General features: G+C 41.4%; 1 protein-coding gene across 7 annotated transcripts in view; it reads right to left on the bottom strand.

Moving 5' to 3' along the window:
- VMP1 (vacuole membrane protein 1) overlaps positions 1–12,403 on the bottom strand; it is a 61,213-nt gene that overhangs the window by 35,559 nt on the left and 13,251 nt on the right. For all 7 annotated transcript variants that reach the window (XR_004499841.1, XR_001524550.3, XR_001524551.3 and 4 more), the window contains 2 exons: positions 11,803–11,913; positions 541–708 (listed from right to left, as the gene is read on the bottom strand). Coding sequence is in view for 3 of the 7 variants with exons in the window: in XM_015646560.2 (XP_015502046.1) it covers positions 541–708; positions 11,803–11,913 (279 nt within the window). In the remaining 4 variants the exon portion in view is untranslated. The remainder of the gene's footprint in view (positions 1–540; positions 709–11,802; positions 11,914–12,403) is intronic.

Below are 12,403 nucleotides of genomic sequence, written 5' to 3'. Positions count from 1 at the left end.
AGTTCCAATGACAGCGTTTCCTAAAACCCTGATTCACTTCAACAGGAAAAGCAGGTCAGCTTTTAAGTGAAAAGTGGAAACTGGCAGAAAAACAGAAATATGTAAAAATGTGAAAAATAATTTTTTTTTTCATTTAATCTAATTTACTGTGAGATGAGGGCCTGAGTCCTGCAGATGAGGAGCTGCAGCTTCACTCATGTTACAGGCCCAGAATTTTTGGAATTATTTCTTGCTTAGACCTGAATGCTGCCAGATGATCTGGGGTGCAGATACCCGTCCTAAAATTTACTTTCTACATCAACAGCCTTCAAGTTTTCTGCTGGTATTTAGCAAAGCACCACAGCTGATAAAAATATCCCAAGAATATCCTATTAAAAAGCATTAAAATTACCAGGGCCAAAAGGTTCACCAAAAATGCAACTTTTCACATTACCTTGGGCAGTGTAACCCATCATTATTTTGCTGATTGAGAATTTTTTTGTCTATTGCTGGCCACAGAAATGAAATACACAAATTGCAGGTTTTTTAAACAAGGCTTACCCACATGCAGGCCTCCAGCCTGACTTTTGAGATGATTGCCCACAAGGAGATGGAGCCTTCAGCTGTCTCCTCGTCAGGACAGATAATTTGATCCGGGTAAGGAGGCTCAGGAAAATTCACAGAGTTACATTCATAGGCAGCAAGAGTGACTGAGGCTATATGTGGACCCTGAAAAATAAAAAGAAACCCAAGAAATTTTGTGTTTTATGTGAGTTAGGATAAAAATTAAAATTAGCCCCAACCCCCCACCATTTGTTCTTAGGTTAAAACTTAGTGTTACTCACTTTGACCATTGATAATGTTGTTTATTTAAAATTCTTGTTTGTTGGAGTTCTTTTTAAGAGCATCTGAATCGCAATGTTGAGCTACTAATGTACTTTTAAAAAAATGAAATCTTTCTTTTGATTCACTAAAATGTTAGGCGGCCTTTCAGCTTTTGCCCTGCCACTTAGAAGGAAATAAGAATCCTTACTTTTTAAAAAAACAGGGATTTTCAAATATTTTACAATGTTCTCCTTAAGGTATTTATGACCTACAGCTTTATTAGAGGAGGTGTTTTCCCTACTGCTGCTTTTAGAGGATTAGGCATTTAAATTATATATTGATTTTTTTTTTTTTAATGACTGGGTTTAATGGCATCTTGCAGCAGACTTTCTTAACTTCTGTATTTTTCTCCACCAACCAGTTGTTTAGTTTGTGTGTTTTTTCTGATTAAACAAGAAAGTGACCTTACTGCTTTTTGCTAAAAAATGGTTTGAAATGTAATTCAAATCTTAAACATTATTTAAATACCATTTAACTGAATTAATTTTAGTCTTCATCTTACACTGAAAGATTTTTTTGGACAAACCTCCAAATAAAACAAGCATAAAAATCTATTCAAGAAATGAACTGCTACATAGTTTAAAAACCTGAAAGAATTGCCATTACTTTTAATACAAAAGACTCGAGAAGCAATTCAAACAATCTGAACACCAAACATTGTAGCTAAAAAACAATCACTTAACAAAGGTCATGGAGACACTGTCCAGGGAAGAGGAAGGGAAAAAAAAAATAAAATTACTGCATTAAAGTGAGGTCTTTATGTAAAACCACCGATTTAAATAAATCTAAAAGTTTCATTAAGTGCAGAACAAATTTCACAAACCTTAACTTCTGCTATTCATTATTTGATTGGTTTTGACATCGTGCTGGGAAATATTGCCAGCAATTTTCTTCTACGTTTTTATCTGCAATTTTAATTTATTTTGGTTTTACTAGAGCAATAAGGGAGTTTGATATACCCCCCCCCCCCCCCCAAAAAAAAAATAATCAAAGCTCAATTTATTCCAGAACAGAGGGAAAGTGTGATAGAGCTGAGCCCTGCCCTTCCCTGCTCCCAGAGCTCCCTTTGAAATGCGGGAGCCAGGGACACATCCAGCCCCCAAAAGCTTCATTTGCACATTAAAGGGTGAAATTCCACCGCAGGTCCCACACAAAAGGGGAAGCTCCATCACTCCTGGATTTGCTGGCAAGAGGAGGTTCACTCACCAACATTTCAGAGCACTGGACTGAGGCAATGGCATTCACAGTGTAATTTTTCAGTGGCAGTGAATTAAGAATGTTGAAATAAAATACCAGTTATATTTTCTGTATGGCAGCTGCAACTACTGTTGTCATATGCAAACAATTAAAAATAAACCCATTTTTCTGGCATGCAAATGGTAAAGGACAAGCTGCTCTGATAGCAAGAGAATTCTTTTATTTATTCCTTGTTGCTTTACAGGAGACTCATTCCAAGTGCTTGGGTGTATTTTGGATTGCAGAAATACAAAACCTGTGAGATGATAAATGAGGTACAGTCTCTCTTGGGGAGAAGAAAAAGGTTCAATGAAATAAAACTGAAAAAGAGGAGATCCAGAAATTGATACACAAGAGAGATTTTGATATGGAAGGGAGAACAAAGACTGAACCAAGAGAAGAATGAACCAATGACTAATAATTTATATTGTTAATATTTCTATAGGCCCTACTGGCAATAAACTTCTTGGTACCTGTAGCAAGATCATCTCCACAGCAGCTTCAGAACGAAATAAATAACATCTCTCTATTTCACTCATCAAGGGCAGATGCAAAGAGATTTGAAACTTCCCTAAAATTGTAAAGTAGATTTATGGCAAACCTGAGAACTTCTTTCTCCATTCTGAAACTCAGGGAATTTAATGCCATCCCCTGCTTGCCACTCCCTATGTCTAACAGCTACCTTGGGCCAAAAAAATTGGTCTCAAGCCATCATCCTAAAATTAATGGTTTTCACCTGCAGAAATTTGCAGTGAAGCTCTCCTGAAAGGCAGCCTTGCATGGAGGAAATTCCCTCGTGTTTGAACTGTAAATGACTGTTCCCTCAGCTCCCTCCAGGCTGTGGCCAAGGGGATCCAGAGCTGGGGCTCACTTCCACAAAATCTGGAATACACACCATAGCACAGAGGAACTACAACCAGCTTATCTATAATAGCAAGAGACAACTTTAATGACTACTATCAATAGTAATAAGCAGCCCTTATCCCTTTCAAGGCTTCAGCATCTCCCAAATTCCTTCCCAAAGTCCACCTAAGGTGGATAAAGCAGGTCCTGAAATCCCAGGGGGGTACACAAGGACAAAATGCCCAACTGGAGATGTTGCAGGAGCCTCTCCCAGTGGAGCTGCCACCTTGGAAGTGGCTGAACAACCTCAAAACCCTCCTGTTGAGAGCCCTCCCAGTCTCAACAAATGTCTGCAAAAGGAAAAATTTCACAGGGAGTAGCCAATGGAAATAAAAAAAAGGCATTTCCCAAAACAGCTGCAAACGGCCACCTGAAGGCCAGGCCAAGGGAACAGAACTCTCCCAGAGTGATGTAAACAATTCTATAATGGAAAAAAGTTGGAGTGGTGGAAGCCACAGAAGCCACATTTGAACTGGAATGAGGAATAAAGTGCAAATGGTTTGTTCAGAGTGCTGAAGTGTGGGATGGAACCGGAGCGGGCCGAAGGGGAGCAGAGCAATCCCGTGTCCTCCGCCTGTGTCCAGTGTCCTGTAGGTCACAAGGACGCTGTCCCAGGCTTGGCAGGATCACAGCAACACCCCCAACATCTGCTTTTGGAGCTTCCCCAAAGCCCTGGGTACCAAGCACCTCCAAACAATGCTTGGTTGAACAGGCCCAGGGCTGCAGAGGGCTGAGAGGAGGAGCAGGAGGATTGGAGGGGTTCATTTCTATTTAGTGATGGTTTAACTGTGAATGGAGCAGGGAGCCAGCTTCAAACAGGCTGGAGGTGCCACCTTTGGAAAACCCCTGACTCTACACCCAGGAGGATTCATTCTCATCCAGTTTTTTAATTCTCTTCACAAATAACACCTGCACCCTCTCCTCCTCCTCCTCCTCCTCCTCCTCTGTGTGGGCCTGCAGGAAATACTGAGTGTTTTGTCTCCCTGCAATAGGTCAATTTGTTTCAAACACTTGGGGAAGTCCTCTCAGATGTCCCCTTGGACTGTGACTGCAACTCTACCTTTGAAAAGGGCATTTGCAAAACTGCTTCAAACCCCATCGCACCAAACACTAAATCCCGGGGGATTCAGATGTGCTCCTGGCCAAACCAGGAAAAGTCACTGAAACTCAAGGCATGCAAGATCCTGGACACCAACTGTCTTTCCCTCACCCTTTTCCAATGATTTTTTTTTTTTCCTTTGAAGCTGCAGGAGGCACTAACAAAGGATAGCAGAGGAGAAATTGAGAAGCATTCTGCTGACTCGGGTGAGAAACATTCGCTTGCCACTGCTGACGACCAGAAGGAGCCTGTGGTCAGGCCGGAATGTGATGTGTTAGAAATATCTGTACAATTTGCAAATCAAACAAGACAAGATTTGCTCATCGAGATGAACTCAACATAAATCTATTTCTTAGCAACAGCAGTTCAGGGGAGTTTAGAAATCCCTGTCTGCACAGCACCAATGTCTCAGAGAAGGTAACTTTGAACTCTTGAACTCACAGGCCTTCAAAGGAGTTTTATTCCAGTGATTGAAGGTACCCATGTTGGAATGGCACAGAAAGAAATTTCTGGAAAGTAAAAATCTTTTTATCTATAAATTATGCTTGAAAATTCATCTGTGGAAGTAGAAAGAGACAGCAGCCACATGTAAAAAAAACTAGTTTAAAAATCCTTAAAAACATGCTGATCTGAATAATTCTTACAGCAGAAAGTCTTCACCATAAGGAAAAGTGACTGAATATCCAATTAAAAATGAATTGTGTTTTCACATTATTAATCTTTCTGAGCACCTGGACAGGGAAGTCAATTAAAGCTCCAAACAAATCCCATATCAAATGTTGGTTTCTCACATGCCCCTTCACAGAACAGCCAGGCTGCTCAAGTGATACAAGAACAACCACATCTAATTTTAACCTTTTATTTTAGGGGAAGATATAATTTTAGACTGGCTTTAATTTAGAAACGTTTCTCAAAGAGAAGTGATATGTCTGCCAGCAAGAAAAATATTACCCTGAACTCCTTGCTGAACTTAATGCACTAAAAATCTGTTTTCCTCCATGGATACGCTGCTTTTCACACTGGGTTCAAGACTCAGCCTTTGCACAGGGGTGGAACATGTCATGATGTATTTGATGGAGATAAATTGGAAAAATAAAAGCTTGCTTCTCATGGGAAACATCCTCTGAGTGGTGCCCCAGGCCACGACTCATCCCATACTTATCCACGAAGTCATTACACCTCTCCAGAAAGCCACACCACAGTTACAGCATCTTTTTTATCTCTGACAGCAGTGGACAACCACCCACAGAGAGAACTGCTCTGTGATTAAGAGGGAGAAGCTTGATCTGGAGGTGGCTGGTAAATATGTGCAGTTTGTCTGTCTGCCTGTGTTACCAGATTAAAATGTCTCATGATTTTATAACGTCTGGTATGTGGTGCTGGCTGGAAATGGGGGCTGGGGATGGAGGATCCTGTACCTAGAGCATCCTCAAGTGACACAAACATCCATCAAGAGGTCAGGGATGGGTTTAGAAGACCTCCACAGCATTTCAAGCCGTGTTTTAATTTTACACTCATGTGGCTGTGGTTAAGTTTCTATTCCCACTTCAGTCAAGCTTTGCCCCACAGCACAGAGCTGATGGAAATTCCAAATGATTGGCCACAAACTCTGAATTTGACTTACCAAGAGCCACTGAGGGAGCAGCACATGGCACCACTGCCTCTGTAAAGGCCCACAGTGCTGCTCTAAGGAGTAACATGAAAAGCAGATTTTTTTTTTTAAGGCTGTGCATGCATGACTTTCTATAGGAACAGAATCATGTCAGGGGGAGGCACAACTGCAAGAATTCAAGTTTATCTTCTGCTGCTGACAAAAAATCATCAATAAAATACTCTGTCACAGTGTTCTCTCCTTGCCCTTCCCTAGCAATCCACTCATTTTTGAAGAATAAACCTCAGCATCTATTCAAATTGCTACCAGCAATGGTGATTGGCTTTAGAATCTCCAATTAGAGATCGTTCTGCACAACTGTCGTTATTTTCAACCTGCTCCAGGAAGCAGAACATGAAAGGTATAAAGTTCAGGCTGTGCATAAAAAAATCCCACAAAAAAAATGTAGAAACTTCAAGGGAGCAAATGAGGAGAAAGCACAATGTGCCCTCTTGGCAGAGATCTGACAGAACAAACGTTGAGGAAGTGGAGAGCAGCTAATGAAAACAGGGCGTCAGCTCCTAAAAGGTAAAGTCCATCAACCTTCAGGAGGAAGAGAAGGGTGCAGACACCACCCAATTAACTCCTCCACAGTCCCATTAACTCCTCCATCACCCCAGGACTGTTCTTGCACAGTCTGACCTAAGCCAGCAGTGCTGGGTTTACCCTCTGTAGGTATCTACAGGCATCCGACACAGCCACAGGAGCACTGAGAGGGACCAAGGCTTCAAATGAACGTTTTTCTCCTTGAAAACACCACTTTTCATCTCAGATTTTTAAAATGCAAGTGAGCCACCAGAAGATTTAAGGAACACCCAGATTGCACAACTGATTTAGCAGCAGTGTCCAGTTAATTCAGCAGACCCTCCCAGTTCATCAGAGCATTATTAATATCAATACTGAAGTTTCAGGCAGAACATAGGCCCAGGTGTGCTGTAAGCAGGAATTTCTGGTGAGATAATTACAAAAAGTGATTTTTAAAGAAGTTTTATGTTGATTCATGTATTCCAGGATATTTCAGTTCATTGTAGAAAGCTTAGGACAGCTGGAGGAAGTAGTTTAAAGACAGGAAAGAAACAAATGACAGAGTAAGAGACAAAAAGGACCCTAACACAAACAGGCTCAATTTCAAGTTATTTTAGAAGTAATTTTTGTCTTCTGCACCCTCCACGTATTTTTCTTTCAACCACCTCAGCAATTCAATAGCAGTAATGTGAGCACAGGTATTAAACAGAACCCTTTATTTCCTTTGTTTTAGGCTTGCAAGTTGATGTGTGAATTGGAGAACAGTGAGGGCTAGAAAGAACACCTCACTTCACAAAAAGAATTCAGCTCTGGGAAGGGGAGCACTGCTGCACCTCCCACCTGGCTCAGGCAGCTCAGCTTTTGTTTCTCACTTTTTCCTTTTCACACAGAACCATCATTTTCTGGGTTACTCACAGTAGTTTTGAATGATCTGCGTGGAAAGAGCAAAACCTCTCCTGAAGTTGATAATTACTATGAAAATACTCCTGTTTTAGTCACGAGGAAGTAAATGGAGGGAAAAAAAAGAGAATAAGTTGTGTGGGTTTCGAAATTATTCTGTCTATTTCATAAAAGTGGAGTAAGTCCTGTTTTGTGAGCTTCTCTTTTAAGAGGGACTTTAGTAATTTTTATCACAGTCCTCTTACAAGCTCAGCTCCGGGAACAAGAGAACTAAAAGGAATTAAGTTTGACTTTAAAAAGCTTTCAGTAGTCCTGACAGGAAACCGTTTATTTGTGTGGGTTTGTTTTTTTAAAAATTATTTACACCACCAACATCTTTTTTTCCAAGATAATGGACTCATTATTGCACAAGTGTCCGGCTTTCAAATCTTCAAATTCTAACCTAAACCAGTTTGGGTAGGGCCAACACAGGGTTCATTTCAGCTGCAAACTGTGACTGTTTGGGGAGGCCAGAGTGTGACCCTGGCTGAGGGGAACCAATTCAGAATGAAAGTGAGATGCTGAGCCCCCAAAGCCACACAAACCCAGCCCGGCTCTCTCAGGGCAGCACGGGCAATAAGGGGACTGCCTTTCTGACTCACTTTTCTCTTTAAAAGACACATTTTTACTCTTTATTTTTGCCGTGCCCTCTTCCACTCTGCTGCCGAGCAGCCCTGTAAGAATTCCTGACAAACTCACATATTGCAGCGCTGAAATATCCGGGCTGGACCTCGGCACAAGCATTGCTATTGTAGCTCACATTTCCTGTTTGTGCTCGCCCAGGGCCCGGCCACCAGCACAAACCCCCTTAGCAGTTGCCCCCTCGGCTCCAGCAGCAGCAAACAAAATCCACATTTAAGCAAAAAAAAACCCCCACCAAACAAAATCCACATTTAAGCAACAAAAACACCGACAGTGCAAACAGAGCTCGCCCTGAGCTTTTGAGGGGTGAGGAATTCGGTGCCACTCATCCCTTCAGGGATTTCACATCCCCAGGGAGAGGCGATGTGTTAACCACTCGTTTTAAGCAATTTTTTTTTATTTTGGCCACGTCTTTGACAATCCGTTTTTCGGAGCTGAAGTGAAACCAAAGCACGAGGCAGAGCGCTGGGTGGGGATGGCCACAGCCTGTGATCCCAGCCCAGCTCTCCACCTACTGTCCCCTGCTCCGGAGCCCTCCGGCACCGCCACCTCATTCATTCATTTTCGGCAGCAAAGATCTTTCAGAGATTTACAAACACCAAAAATTCCTCATGAGCTACCCTCAGCCATCCTCTGCTGGTAATGAGGTGATTCATGCTGTTCGTATTTTCATCTACCACCAACAGAAAACATCTCAGGACCGAGGAAAAAGCCATGTACTGCTAAAACCAGTATTTAGAGTCATTAATCATAATAGTTTTATTTCCTACAGAACCACATCATGATTACTATTTTTAAGGGTTGTTTTTAAAGAATTGTGAAAAACTTTTAATGGGCTTCAGGAAAATAAGCCAGCAGACTTGTTTTTAAAGTGTCAGAATGGAAAGGATTCTTGGAAGAGTGGCCTGCTTCCCTGTTCCTGCACTGAAGATCTGCTCTGTGCCAGCCCTCAGTGCCAAGTGCAGCACGAGAATTGTTTCCCAAAAAGCCATGTCAGATTTTACATCCAGTGCTGGCAACAACTGAGAAAGCAACATTAAACAAGGAACTGACACATCAATGTTCAGGCCTTTTCTAACATACAGAAAGCTCTCAAATCACAGGAACAGCAATTAAAAGCCTGGTATCAAACTGACATGCTTGACCTGCCACTCTTGCACCAAGGACTGGTGACCAAAAAAATCCCAAATCAGATGTGAACTGAAATGATCCTGAGGCAGCAACACCCCTCCCACACTGAGGCTGCTTTAAATTCTACTTTTAGCAAACTGTTTCCAAGTGCTCTCTTCTCAGCTAACCCCGGGATCTCTCCTGGCACCAGAATGCAGCTCCAAAAAGCAGCTGGTGAGAGAGATGCTCTGAGGATCCAGACAAATACCAGTTTTCAACACTGGACAAACTGCTAAGCAGGTCAGGGAAAGCAAACATCAGAGTCATTCAAATACTGCAGCCATTGCATAACCACTTCCACGGCCTGCCCAGCTTGGGAATGGCCATATCCAGTAAATGGATAATCCAGTTTATTTAATTCAGATGCACCTGTGTGACAGATGAAGGAGCCTGAGCAGGTGCCTACATGCCATCAATTCCTCCACGTGCCCTCCCTTGGTGGCACAGACAATGCTGCAAGTCCCAGCAGAGCTCAGCACCACATGGGTGGGCCCAAGGGCATTGTTCTCCCAGCGTGTAATTGCATTCCCAACAATCTCCCTGTACATACAGCTTTAAAATGAGCAATTAATTAAAAGCAATTTGAAAGCACTTACTGGGTCTCTTTTCTATTGCCAGCAAATCCAGGCACTAAAGCAGGGGAGGATTTGTTTTGTAACTTTTTATTTCTTTGAGTCAACAGAATAAGTTTTACCATTATGAAAACATATGAAGTATATGGAACATGAAAAGCAGATCAATAGTAATGCAGAAATTGATATTGAGAGCCCGACTTAATGTGTCACGTTTCTACTTTTAGAGGAAACTGCTGTACAAATAACAAAGCAAAATAGTTACAACTCCTCCCTCTGAGAGCTGGAGCTTCTAATGGCATTGTTTCCAGATGGGTTAAATTCAGAACACTTCTCTGAAAGAGTTCACCCCAAAAAGCTGCAGCAGTAGCCTCGTGTTAGTACTCCTTGTTCCCTCTCCCACTGAGCAGGTATCAAGCACTGTTTCACCACAGTGATAACATATTCCATGCACACCTTGCTGGTACAGCTGCAGTGATAAGAATATTAACAGTTCAGGTACTTCAAATGCAAACACGGTTTGCTAGGGCCAGGAGCTGCTGTTTTTACACTCCCTCTGCCATCTAGTGGCAACAACCGCGTGGCTTCCACCGAGGTGTAAACCATGAGATGCTCAGACAGCGCCCAGAACGTGTTAATTGACCTGAGCAGACATGCTAATCACTAAATCTTGCTCAGGAGAAAAAAAAAAGGGAAACGAATATTGGCTTCTCGTTCTTCCTACACTCACTGCCTTCATGGAATTCCCTCAGTGAAACAGGAACATGCTTATCTGCCTTGTGCTTAAAGCAAACCAGTATTTCTCCTGTAGTATTACACTTTAGATGTTGATAGTACATTTTTATTACATTTTACTCTATAACCACCTTCTAATTACTCAGTATAATCTACTCAGTCTTTTTCCCCCTCCTAACAAAGTTATGTGAAACCTTCCCTTTTATGTTACAAATAAATACCTTCCCTAACAATATTAAACTCAATTTCTTTTCCTGGGTGACACATCCCTATAACCTTTGAGAGGCTGTTTAACCTCCCAAACACCCACCATAAGTTACTGAAAAACTAACTGAGAAGTTGTATTTTCTAGAAATGATTTCAGTGTCAGCTCAGGTCCTGGCCTAAGCACCTCCACAAGGTTCACATATCCCACAGGATAATCAAAGTGATGCATTATGGAGTTTATTTTTACTACACTGAAGTAATTTAGAACTTTGATTTTTAAATCTAGAGTAAAAGAAATGTTCCACCCCCTATAAGAAAAGAAGTGATGCTGTCTTAGGAAGATTTCATGTGCCAAAATCACCTTGGAGTGGCCTGGGGTCTGACAGTGCTCAATGCAAAAACTTGGTTTTGTTTAGCAGGAATTCCTTTCCACAATCTTTAGGACAGAAGTTACACACAGAGTAATTCTGAGGCTGCTCATCCCATGCCATTCCATCTCCCAGAAACTGCCCTGCTGGGGGGAAAGGCAGGAGTTTCTCGTAGTGTTTTCTGTGTTATTGTTAATGATTAAAGCAGCTCTGAAAGTAAACATCTGTAATTGTTCCAAATACAAGATGACATTTGTTGCATGAACTGGTTTTAATTATTTTGTGGCCATGAATCCTTTTCTTCAATCCAGGACAGTGGTTTCATAACCCAGGAACTAATCCAATGGCCAAAAGCAAAACACACCCAAACATTTCCCTGACTTTCATAGCTAAGTTGAGATAAACAACATCATGCAAATTTTCATATTTTATCTTCATAGAAAAACATTGTTCTTGCTATTATTTTCAAAGCAAAATTAATACAGACTGAACTTTAAACAAGCTGCCTGTTTTGCTGGCTTCAGTTAGAAAAATGATCATTTTAAGCTACTAAAAAAATACTCTGAAAAACTTTAAATGGAAACACTTGAGCTGCACACAGTAGAACAGGCTTCATTTAAATGAGGAGATTAGAGAACAGAGCTTGCAGATTTGGCTCATTGTTTCAAAGCGAGGATTAACCAACAGCAGGCCAAAATCCACAGTTCAACAAACACAGAGCTTACAAACTACAGAACAAGGTGATGCAGTGTAGAACATGAGAAGCATTCACCAGAGCACAAACTTGAGAGGTGTTTAGAACCTGCAGAAAGTTATTTATTCACCTCTTTTAAAATATGCAATAATTAAAGTACTCAGTTTAGAAAGGACATGGTGTGGAAATATTCTTACCAAGTAGAGCAGAAAGGTGTGGAGACCTGTTCCAAGCCCAACAGAGGAGAGGATGCCCAATCCTACCCAGTAGGCACACCAGAAGAACTTCTTCTCCATATACTGCACATACTGAGCAAGGAAAGTCACAAAAAAAGAAAAAATATGTAAATTTTGATATCTCCAAGGGAGAAAAATTAAGCTACAAGCTAATCCAGACATTTATCTGGATCATAACAACTGAAATACACTCCTAAATACTTCTGTTTGCAACTTATTACACTGACAGCACAGACATGTTGAGGAAACAGTGCACTTTCAAAAGAACCCCTCACATCTTGGAATCAGCAAGTTTCCAAGGAGACAGATGGAAATTCAGGTTCAATAGTAGGAGGCTGAAATCCAGAACAGGCCCATGAGGAGCAAGCCCCAGACAGTGTCAAGTAGAACCGAGAAAGTTCAGGGAATTGTCTGAACAGCTTAAAGAAAGGAATAAAATCAGCTGCATTTCCAGTGAGTCTGTTGGATGTTGCATCTTGGAGCAGTGACTGTTACTTTTAAGAAAACATAAAAATACTGGTTCTGTGCTGCACTCAGAAATGAGGGATGTAGGAAAGTCACA

The sequence above is a fragment of the Parus major genome, chromosome 19, assembly GCF_001522545.3.
Source record: "Parus major isolate Abel chromosome 19, Parus_major1.1, whole genome shotgun sequence".
In the NCBI taxonomy this organism is placed as follows: Eukaryota; Metazoa; Chordata; class Aves; order Passeriformes; family Paridae; genus Parus; species Parus major.
The sequence above is the reverse complement of the archived record's forward strand: the minus strand, read 5'-3'. Positions and strand labels throughout refer to the sequence as shown.